Consider the following 12,359-nt stretch of genomic DNA (forward strand, 5'->3'; position numbering starts at 1 on the left):
TTAGTGTTAGCAGGCCTAATCTTAATGCTTCATTTGTATTTCAGTTGTAAGGCCAGGCGTTGGGGGGTCATTTATATCTTCAATCTCTTCACCTCCCCGTTCTGACCAATTCCTCTCTGTGGGAGTATAATTTGTTGACGGTGTGTGGGTTTGTTGATCTATAAGGGCAAATTATTTAGCTATGTTTATTCAAGTTTCTGCCGGCTCTGTTACAAACATACAATGAGACCCTAAGGACCAGTTGTGGACTGATTTTGCTATAGGACTATCACTTGGAGTAATTAGGCCATTCTCTGACACCCGGTTGAGAGAGGGCCTTGTTGAGGGAAAAAAGTCTGTAATCTTGGCTTGACTGCCTCCCTCTTTACAGCCCTCTGTTGCTCCAGTCTCTAGTTCTAATCCAAGCCAATGATAGCCGCCTCTTGTAAGTACCATTTAAATTTTTTTACTGATAATAATAGCAGTCCTCCTTCTTATTTTCTCAGTTAATCTTCCGTTGCCAGTGGTAAATTTTCTCAACTATACAAGTTGTTTATCTGTACTTTAATTGGGAGAGCTAAAATAAAGTTTTGTGGGCTATGGCCCTTTAAATTCCACCTTCAGTTTACATTCTTTGTTATCAGCATACCTCGCATCTACAATAATTTGGCTTATCTCAAAAAAGCCACAGCTGATATTAATGCTGTATGCTTCAACTAAGCTCCTGCCCAATATTTATATTATAAATTTTAAGTTTATCTAGAGGTGCTCACATGTGTGCCGGCTTCTGCGTCGCCATCCCACCAGAAGTCCCATGACTCACCATTTTCTTTATCATAATCTCTAGTTAATACTATACAAATACAACTGCATCCAAATGATATAAAGTATTATTTATAATAAATTTTAAATATTGTTTTAGTGTATTAAGAAAAAAGAAAGAAAGATGTTAGAGCTTTCACCCTGTAGTCATTATTCTTCCACGAGTTTTCAAAGTTACAGATCACTTCTCAAATAGAAGGGCAGAAAATATTATGACATCACTGAACATGGATAAGAGAATGAAAACTATAGATGCAATACTATGCAAACTTGGGAGAAATTCTCATCAAACTAAATGGAACTTAGAATATGGATAGGACTGGATCAGGCCAGCTCCATCTAATACACACATTAATTAATTAATAGGCTGCCAGACTCCCATATGACTTTGAGCAGCTTACATCTAAGAACCAAAATATATAAAAAGACATATAAAAATAAAAGACTGGAAGAGCAAAGTAATCAAAACCAGATCAAAACAAACCAAACAAGAGACTCCCTAATTAATGAAGCTAATGAATATTCTTACCAACTCATCTTGTATGCCTCCTGAAGAATCTGTATAACGACCAAGTAGCAACAGTAAGAACAGACCACGGAACAACGGACTGGTTTAAGATTGGGAAAGGAGTACGGCAGGGCTGTATACTCTCACCCTACCTATTCAACTTGTATGCAGAACACATCATGCGACATGCTGGCTTGAGGAATCCAAGGCTGGAGTTAAAATTGCTGGAAGAAACATTAACTATCTCAGATATGCAGATGATACCACTTTGATGGCTGAAAGCGAGGAGGAACTGAGGAGCCTTATGATGAAGGTGAAAGAAGAAAGTGCAAAAGCTGGCTTGCAGCTAAACCTCAAAAAAACCAAGATTATGGCAACCAGCTTGATTGATAACTGGCAAATAGAGGGAGAAAATGTAGAAGCAGTGAAAGACTTTGTATTTCTAGGTGCGAAGATTACTGCAGATGCTGACTGCAGTCAGGTAATCAGAAGACGCTTAATCCTTGGGAGAAGAGCAATGACAAATTTCAATAAAATAGTTAAGAGCAGAGACATCACGCTGACAACAAAGGTCCACATAGTTCAAGCAATGGTGTTCCCAGTAGTAACATATGGCTGCGAGAGCTGGACCATAAGGAAGGCTGAGAGAAGGAAGATAGATACTTTGGAACTGTGGTGTTGGAGGAAAATTCTGAGAGTGCCTTGGACTGCAAGAAGATCAAACCAGTCCATCCTCCAGGAAATAAAGCCAGACTGCTCACTTGAGGGAATGATATTAAAGGCAAAACTGAAATTCTTTGGCCACATAATGAGAAGACAGGACACCCTGGAGAAGATGCTGATGCTAGGGAGAGTGGAGGGCAAAAGGAAGAGGGGCCGACCAAGGGCAAGATGGATAGGTGATATTCTAGAGGTGACGGACTTGTCCCTGGGGGAGCTGGGGGTGTTGACGACCAACAGGAAGCTCTGGCGTGGGCTGGTCCATGAAGTCACAAAGAGTCAGAAGCGACTGAATGAATAAACAATGAATATTCTGCAAAAGACAGTGAAATATTTTAGGAATGTATAATGTACCTTTGGAAGCAAGCATAAAAATGGTAAAATAATACAGAGTGCGGCCAAGTGGGAGCACTGCTTCAGGAAGCAGATTTGAAGCACCATTAAAGATTGTTACATTGTCGCTTGTGTAACAAATGTTTTATTCTCATTATACAAGTGCGGAGGAGATTTGGTTATCTTCCATTTCCAGAGAACTGGAAAGAAATAACAAGAGTTTGTCATTATTCTTCTTAATGCGCCACTTATGATTCTCCCCCACCCCACCACAGGATGGTGTTCAAACAAAAGCACAAAAATAAATTCAGCTCGTTTTACCATCTTAGTTCTTAGAAATTGAGGCGCGCCGGAAGACTTTACTTGAGAGGCTGAACTCTCTTAAGCCCGTCAAACAATTGCGCCAGAACGCCTCCCCCCGCCCCTCTATGGCTCGGGCTCGCGCCCTTCGCAGCCAAGGCGGTGCGTGGATGGCAGAAGAAGGTGGGAGGCGGGCGCGAGGCGCTTTTCTGCTGTTGGAATAACGGTCTCCCTCGCCGGCGGCGGCGGCGAAGCAAGTGGGACCAACGGTCTGGCGGAGAACACGGTGAGCCCTTTTCCCGTTTCGAGTGGGATACAGCCTGGGGAGAACCAGCACAGTTTTATAGACTGGAATTGCAAAGAATTGAAGACAAGAAGATGAGGCGGAGGAGGAGGAGTGAGATATTTGCTCAGGTCGTGTGTTTAGTATGCAGAGTAGGAAATGTGCAGAACTACCACCTGTTGAACTTTTAGTTATTTTGCAGTTGTTTGAAAGCCAAGGAAATTAAAAAAGCGTTCCCATTAGGAAAACGAAAACAAAAAACAGCAAAACTGATAATTTTAATATGACTTGAAGAGAGAGCTAGATTTTAATCTAACTTTAAAAGTGTATGTGTTATAAAATATTTGCATTTACATATATAGACTTAGTCGTGGGTTCAGTACATCCTCCTTCCTCTCTTTTTTTGCAGTGGTAAAAAGGCCCACAAAATGATGAAATATTGTTGAAAAATATAATCACATTTGGAACTTTTAGCTCAGGACAAAGGGAATATAGGTGAAATTCAAACATGGATCCTCCTGATTTTATATGACCATTTACATAGGAAGCTCATGAATCCAGCATTACATGTTACCATCATGTCTATAGTGCCATCTATACTCACAGCTAGGATCTATTATTTGATAGATTCATATAATTTTATGGAACTAACCAGATCAGGCTTCACCATGGTACAAAAATGTGGACATGGTATCCACATGAAACTGACAAATCACAGTTCAAATCTGTTTGCACACACTGAGTCATCACAATCACAGATCCAACAGTTTAGATACCTCTAGACCAGTGTTTCCCAACTTGGGTAATTTTGAAATGTGTGGATTTCAACCTGCAGAATTCTCAGCCAGCATGGTCATTGCTAAGATTTCTAAGCATTGAAATCCATACACCTCAAAAATGCCAAAGTTGGGAAACAGTGCTCTAGAGAATAATCTCAGGTGAAAACGTCTAGGCATTCTTAAAGGGAAATTATGGAATTTGTTGTGCAATTCATATCTGGCTGTATGTAGGAGGAGATGGAAGAAAGAGCTTGTGTGCCTGCAAGTGAGACTGATTACAACTAATTTTGGAACTTAATTTCTGTGAATATCTGCAGAATTGTAGATGTAGTTGATTGATGGATGGATTCAGTTGACATTTTGCTCCTTCATAATACTAGAACACATATAATGAAACCAAAGTATGAGAGATTCAGCATCCAAATGAAATTCTCTACCATAAAATTTAATAATGACTATTCCTTGCTTTGATTTAATTGGATAATGAAATAAATCTATGAAGAATAATGACATTATTGCCCACTAATCATGTTGGTCCAGTACTAGAGACAGGGTCCCTACCTGTACTAGTTGCAGAATAAGACAAATAAAATTAAATTCTTATCCTGTGTGTGGCCTTATAAAAATCTGGATGGTTGCTTTGAGAATAGAATGCAGGGCTATATAGTCCTTTATTTTATCTTTAATGCTCTTTAGTTAACTTTGCCCTTGTGGCACAACATGAAGACAGTGTTTTTACCAGAATTTATCTTTTCTCTCCTTTTACTTTGTTTTCTTATTTCAGAAAAAGCAAGGTGGTGGAATTTTGTCATGTTCCACTGTGCAGCAAATTCAGGGCCAGCAGAAGTGTTCTGTTTCTTCTTACATAGAATCATAGAATTGGAAGAGCCATTACACTACTGAGCCCAATTCCACTCAAAACAGAAATATTTTGTGAATAGCAAAGTAGACTCCTGACACAAGTGAATCCATCTCCCTCAACAATTCTCAGGTCATAACTCTCATGGGAATGGTAGGTTTTATGGGCATGCTACTCCAATACCACTTGTACTTATTAGTGTTTCTGCTTTTAAAAAGAGAGTTCTTGTTGCTTCCATGCATAGCTGTGTAAATCAGAGTGAGTGACCTAAGAGTGAAGACATTCTTATAGGGATGTTTTTTTTAGCAGAATTCCCATGCCCACTCATTATGTATTTCCTCTCACATCACCCCAGATGAGGAATTAGCCACACAATGGCCATTTTTCAGAGACCACGAACATATTAATGCCGTAGGATCAAACCAGTCCCATATTGTACTTCCAACAATAGTAAATAATATGCTTTTTATTTTTTATTTTTTTGGGGAAGCCCAGAAACAGGTCATGAAGGTTTGGGTCTACTTTCATTCATGCTACTGGCAGCTGAAAATTCCAAATAGTCATATTTGGAATCTTACAGAACCTGCTATCTCCTGCTATCCCACTTTATGTTATGCCATAGCAGTATTCAGAGTTTGACTTGAAAACACTTCTGATTAAAATAACAAACCAGTAGAATTTTTTTTTAACTATAATTAGAGATGGTAAGTATTTTCAGCAATTAGAATGGGTGGACAGAGTCACTTTGATGTATTTTCTATTGTTACAGTAGTTCCAAAACAGGTCTAGAGTTGAACATGGAGTAAGTAGGGGTAAAAAAAGCTTCTTGTTAAAAGGCAGAATATTTTTCTTCTTCTTTTCTTATTTCAATAAAGTAAGGACAGTGCAATTTTGTTGGGTTCCACTGGGTAGGAAATTCAGAGCCCGAAGAAAAGAAAAAAATGATTTCACAGTTCTGTAAATTATTGTCAATATAAATAGTAGTCTATTTTGGCTTCTTATAAAAAAGTGTCTTATAAAAAAACCCTGATGTCTGTCTGATAATATGTTTTTCATTGAAAATTCTAAGAAACGAAAGCCCTTCTTTTTTTAAGCTGCTCTTTTAAATAGGGAGCATGAATGCTATTCATCTTGCAGCTGATAAAAAATATCTGAAAATAGTTTGCCATGGTTTGGTAATTTTTTTGTTAATTCTCTCAATATTAGAATCAAAAATACGAGGCCAAGATGGATGAGAAAACAAGATTTCAACAAAAACCTCTGATTTCCCATCTCGAACATGGACCAAAAGACACCAGAATAGCACATATGGAGAAAGGAAAATTTGTCAAGCCTGAACAAGCTTCCAGTACTGAAGAAAATGAGAACCCACCCGTGAGAACTTAAAAATTTGAGGATTTATACTGAGCAGTTTGTTTTTAAACTTTAGTACATGCAATTAATGGTCTCATTAAAAGCTAAATAATTAGAGTAAAGATAATAACATGTTCCATTAATTAATGTATTAATTAATTAATTCCATTAATGATCTCATTAAAAGCTAAATAATTTTAATAAATATAATAACATGTTCTGGGTTACCTGAGGGACTGTCTTTTCCCAGTTGTCTCTACCTGTCCAATCCAGTGTGGCAGGATGGGCATGCTCTGGGTCCTGTCAGCCAAGGAATGTTGGCTGGCAGTGGCCAGGAGATGTGCCTTTTCTGCCATGGTGCCTGCCTTCTGGAACATCCTCCCTCCTGAGATTAGGATGGCTCTGACCCTACTGGCTTTTCAGAAGGCCTTGAAGACCTGGCTATATTCCTGGGCCTGGGGTCCCAAGTGTGTGAAGGGCCCCATTTCCTGGTTGTGCTGACACTGGTGGATTTTAATATTTCTTGGCTGCTATTTTTATTTAATTTCTTTTGTACTGTTTTAACTGTTTGACTGTTTTTATGACTGTTAGCTGCCCAGAGTCACTGCTTTGAGATGGGCAGCTATATAGAATGAATGAATGAATGAATGAATGAATGAATGAATGAATGCATAAAATGTTCTGCTAGTAAGTAAAAATAAGGTTGTATTAGGATTAGTGAGACGCTAGTATTTATAATATAGTAGCCAATAAATTTTTAATTGCTCAGTAAAATTCCTCCTAATGTCTTGCTATAGTTTTATTTTACCTTAAATTAATTTTAAGGTAAAATAATTAATTAAATTTTGATTGTAGAGAAAATAGATTTGGTTTCAGTTATTAGACTGTACAGTATAAGGTACTGGATGTGTAGTGGTTTTTGAAGGTGGTTTGAAAAATCCATTTGGCCCCAAATGCAGACTTTTGCTTCAGTTAGGCATGTTGAAGAAAAAGCCAATCTTGGTTCCCTTGCTCTTTATACCATTTAAAGATTTCTGATTTATAGAAAAATTCCATTCTCCAAAAGACAAAATATAAGTAGCCAATTCATAGCCCACAGTTCTATGACTGCTTAATAGAACATAAAAGTCTCTACAATATTCTGAGAACCACTACTTGGATTTTTAAAAATAAATATTTGGCCTTTGCTATTGCAGAGTATTTGAAACTATAAGAATTAAATATTTTGTGATGCTTATTTTTACATAACTTGTTCAAGCAGGCTTGTTCCAGATCTGGAGATAGTAATCTGCAGCCTGTGTTCCACATATGTGCTCTCAGCACCCTAAAATTATGCCCCCAAATTCAACAATAAAATGGCTGATTTTCAGTGGCACAACTTTTTTCATTATAATAATACTTCAGCCTAATATACCATTGGGGGGAAAAGGTGTCCATTAAATCCAGAACTATGTCATTTGTGCCAGTTTATGATCTGTGTAACTAATTGACTTTTTATGCATTTGCATCAATTTTACCTCATTAATGAGGTAAAATTGATGTAAATGGTCCTGATTATGTGCCATCAGGTCTGTCCATTCATAAGTACATCTTCTCCAAATTCACTGAAAAAGTGTGCCCCAGTACTTACTGTACCAGTGGTATCAGTACAGTCTCTTGTGATCTGCAGAAGGTTGGGAGGCACAATTGCAGCCTCCAGACCCTCAAATGTTGCCCATCTCTGCTATAATTTAATATGGGTGCAAGTCAGCTATACTGCCAAAGGTGCTTGGACTGGCCTAATCATCCCCAAAGTATTCCAGTTCTACTAATAAATTCTTACTGGGTTTTCTCTTCCAGGCATTCCCAGGTAAATTTGCCTCTGATCTTCGCACAGCTGTTTACAGAGCAGATACTGCAAGAAAGCAGAAAATAAAAACAGAAGGAAAAATGGGTTTTGAATATATGTAGGTGAATTTCATATTACTTCTATATTATTTAGTAAAGTTTAAAAGCATAGGCTGAAATCCAGTGCTTTCTAGTGGTGCATCTATGACAGGAGAATCAGGACCGGGTACTTCCTCTCCCTTCTGCAGCTTTCTGCTCACCCTTTACATGTACTTTGGATTTTAGGAGATGATTTGGGAAGTGGAGGGCTTCAAAAATCTTACTGGGTGAGTAGAAGTCAAATGATACAATATGAGATTTTTACCCATAGGGTTAGGGTTAGTTATCACTTTAAATATATGAATATATCTAACGCATCTCTCCCCTGGTGCCCTTCAGTTAGGTTGAATAGACTCCAATAAACATGCTCAGGATGGTCATTGTGGGAATTGGTGTAACACATCTGGCACTGGATTGGGAAAAACCGCTTTAATATGTTGAATTATTTCATCTAAATGACAAAACTATGGGAAGCTGGATTACCTATATAGAAATATTTTTAAGTGTTTAGAATGCTACCAGTTCCCACAACTGTATCATTTCCAGTGCTGCTCAGCCTCAGGAGGAAAGATTCCTGGTTCTGTGTTTCATTTGAAGAGGAAGCCAAGAGCAGCTTCCAATGCAGCCGTGTAAGTCTTGAAAAAGGCATGGCTGATTTAGCAATTTAAAAGAGGTGCTTTGTATGAGTTTTGAAAAACCTTTTTTGAAGGAGTTATACAATTCTACTGCTGGACTCTTTGCAAGTGGCATGGCAGGAAGCAGGCAATCTTAATTCTTAGAAGCCTAAGGGATTCAGATCAGTCCTTGTGGATACAGATTGTTAACAGCACGTCTTGGTATAGGAAAAGCTAAGAAATGGGGCGTTTTAAACTTGAGAGGTCTCCACTATCTAGTGTTTCTGGGAATGGGGACACTTGGTGGCAAAGAAATGAAAGGAGGGCAGCTCTGGTCCTTCTCTCTGTGGTCTGCATGTTAATGTGTATAGTAATGGTATTTTTCTGATGATCTTAGCTTTCTTCCTGTTGAAGGAGACCCTGTGAGTGACCAAACATTTGCTGATTTTTCAGATGCTCCTGTGGCAAGTTCTTTCTAACCTTTGCTGTCCTTTGGGCAGTTTTCTTTTTTACATTTAAAAGTAATGCAGTGGAAGTGAGGTGTTAAAATATGAACGAAGTAGTCATAAGGCATTTTTAGTTCAGAAACCTTTGCCTGAGATTTAGTCTGCTGTTTTTTCTTCTAACTGTTCTCTGCCATGTTTTCTCTTCCTTCTTCCCTCCCTATCTCCCCATCCTGTTTCTTTTTCTGGTTTAGGCAGGAGGATGATAAACAGGATGAGCCTAAACAGTGAATTGCTCATTTATCACACTCTAGTAACTACTTTTATGTTTAGTTTATATGTATATTGCATTAATTACTCAATTTCATAACCCCTTCATATTCTCAAGTTAGGTCAGCATTGCTTAAAAATAACTTTAACAATCCATTTACTTACCCTATGCATAAGTGAAAGTACTGCTTAAGAGAAATACTGTAGATGCATTTATCTGTCAGAAATTGGCAACCTTTGAGTGGTCAAGGGATGGAACAGGTGGCAGCTTGCAACATGAGTAAGGTCACATCATACACATGCGCCAGAGTGGGTTTTGGGGGGAATTTGGTGGATTTTCTTTCTTTCTTTTTAAACTGTGATGTTCCTTTTTTCAAGCTTACATTCTATTTTATATCTATACCCAACCACAAAATGGCAGAAAATGATGCAATTATGACCACAAATGTTTCTGAGAGACAGAAAGAGGACCCAAGGGCTATAGGTTGCCCCACCCCCAATTTTAGTAATATTTACATAAGATTCAAAGCTAGCTTAGAAAATGACTCATGCCAAATATTTATTTATCAATCTAACATGAATGTAGACAGGAGGATTCAATTACAGCATGAAATTATAAGCAGCAGTGGTATCCATAGTAAACCACGACAACATGAAAATGATGACATGCATGTGATGATATAATTATTATGTACTACTCATAGGCTGTGGAATACAAATGCATAAATTGCAGCATTTTTTGTGATTATATCGTCATGCACATGTTGCCATTTTACCCACCATGTATACAGTACCCATGAGAGGAAATCGGCTAATTCTTTCTCTTCTTGATCCTTCTTCCCTGCAAGCAGCTGTGTCTGCAGGGGAGAGAGAATAAAAAAATGTCAAGATGGCAGTCATGTCTGTGTGAAGGGGTAGACTTTATTCTGTATATGTATCAGCATTCCATGCACGTACAAAGGGGGAGCTTTGACTGCACAGTTGCAACTGCCATCTTGACTTTTTTGATCCCTCTCCCTGTCTACAAATGTTCTGTAATTCAGGTATTTTCTCCTTTAGCTGAGATTACAGGTAGTCCTTGGCTTACGTCCATTAGTTCAGCAACCACTCAAAGTTACAGCAGCACTGAAAAAACAGACATATGACCAGTCCTCAAAATTCTGGCTGTCTCAGCAACCCCATGGTCACGTGATTGAGATCTGGGTGCTCGAGTGGCCGTCTTGCAATTATGATGTCACAGCAAGCCATGGCCACGTGATTGTCATTTGTGACTTTCCCTGCCAGCTTTGCACAAGCAAAGTTAATGGGGAAGCCAGCAGGGAAGTTTGCAAGTTGTTCCAGTAAGTTGGTCCCACCACTTTTTCTCCCACCTGCAGCACCCCCCATGTGCAACCTGCTCTGGCCCTCCCAAGACCTCCCCCAGCCTCCCCTGACCCACATGTGGCCTCTGCCAGCTCTCTCAGGGTCTTCCCTGGCCTCCCCCCTCCCCAGTACTCTTGCGCTTCTTGCCTGGGACTCCCACCTCTTCCCACTTAATGACCCACGTGATCCTGGGGTTACGACGGCAACCGGGCTGCTGGGATTGCTGTTGCTAAGCAATGCAGTCACGTGACATCACACTTTACGACCGCATCGCTTGGCAATGGCAATCCCAGTTCCAATTGCTTCTGTAACCCAAGGACTACCTGTATTTTTGTTCTGAGTCTGGTTCACTCTCAAAAAAAGATGTGGGATAGGTAAGGAAGGTTTCTTGATGGAGAAAGGTTTCTCCCACCAATTTGCATTATAAGAATCTGTGAGTTCTAGTCCCACCTTAGGCATGATAGCCAGCTGGGTGACTTTGGGCCAGTCACTCACTCTCAGCCCACAACGTCAGGCTCTGGTGACAAGCTGGTTGGCTAATTCCTGTCACAACCAACAGATCAACATTTGGTTGATCCCAAAAAAGCGAACCCTGCACTTGAGGGAAAAACGCTAGGAAGGAAAAAAACATTGAATTATAAGAAAACTAAGTGTTCAAAGTAACATGTTTACCTTATTGATAAAGCACAGAATAATCTTCAGGTGTTTTGCTTCTTTTCATTTTTAGTTTCTCAAGAATACATAAGGACAGAGCAAAATTAATTGTTGATCAACATGCTGAAATGATGTGGTGGCCTCAGCGCAGGAGTTTGGAAGATTTTAAGTTGAAAAAAATGAGCAGAGAAAAACTTCCTATAATTGCTTCTCAAGAAAAGTCTGATTATATTATTAGTGATACTTCTGTTGAAAATGAAGGAAAGTATAACAGATAATTTAGTCTGGGTGGTATAGCAAAAAATTCTTAAATGGCTAACATAAAGATGCTTATGTCCTCTTAAGAACTAACAATATTATTATGGCATAAACCTCCATGGAGTACAATCTACATCCTTAGGTGCATTAATTATACTCTTACATTTCAATTATATAAACGCCTATGATTTTAGATGTGTAAGGAAAAACAAAATGGCTTCTGTTTCTTTATAAAGGTATTTATTTATTCTTGAGTGTTTGGGAAAATCTAGATTCAAACCACAAAAACAAAATATTGGAATTTAAATATAATTTCATTGTTCTAGACTGTTCATGTAAGATGATAATACAGTATGTAAATTATTATATTATTATATTACATCACATTACATTACGTTACATTACGTTACATTACATTACATTACGTTAAAATGTCTTACTGATAACTACAGAACAATTGCAGTCATATGTTATCAACCACTTTTGGTTCTGACAAATTTTAAGATGATATATCACAATAACTGTGTAAGGGTATAAATTATAGGAGTACCAGATCTGGGCTGCAAAAGTCAAGTTAACCAGCAAAGGGTAGCAATGAGACAGAAAATTTCCTGCCATCTTGTAGCCTTAATAATTATAACTAATAATAATCCTACTACTGTAAATCAGATGTCCATACCCCTGAGACTGCTAAACTAACCAAAAATTCTTATTCCATTGAGTATAACTGAAAAAGTAGCTGCCTCAAGAACTTAAGCTGCTTTATTAAAACAGTGCATGGGAGCCCTACTGAGTGTTAACAGTATCCTAAACAAAATTGATTAATATTCCATAGTATGGACTTTTATTTTAGTCCAAATAAAAAGGATAAAGTGAAGTGCCTCCTTCACCCCATT

The 12,359-nt window shown here is 38.4% G+C and overlaps 1 protein-coding gene across 1 annotated transcript in view; it reads left to right on the forward strand.

Annotated features, from left to right (window-relative positions):
* Positions 1–2,841: 2,841 nt before the first annotated feature.
* Positions 2,842–12,359, forward strand: part of DNAH14 (dynein axonemal heavy chain 14) — a 292,199-nt gene continuing 282,681 nt past the window's right edge. The window contains 4 exon segments of the mRNA XM_063289142.1: positions 2,842–2,948; positions 5,790–5,957; positions 7,776–7,882; positions 11,279–11,470. Of these exon segments, the coding sequence (XP_063145212.1) occupies positions 5,811–5,957; positions 7,776–7,882; positions 11,279–11,470 (446 nt within the window). The 5' untranslated portion in view covers positions 2,842–2,948; positions 5,790–5,810.

The sequence above is a fragment of the Candoia aspera genome, chromosome 1, assembly GCF_035149785.1.
Source record: "Candoia aspera isolate rCanAsp1 chromosome 1, rCanAsp1.hap2, whole genome shotgun sequence".
NCBI classification, from domain to species: domain Eukaryota; kingdom Metazoa; phylum Chordata; class Lepidosauria; order Squamata; family Boidae; genus Candoia; species Candoia aspera.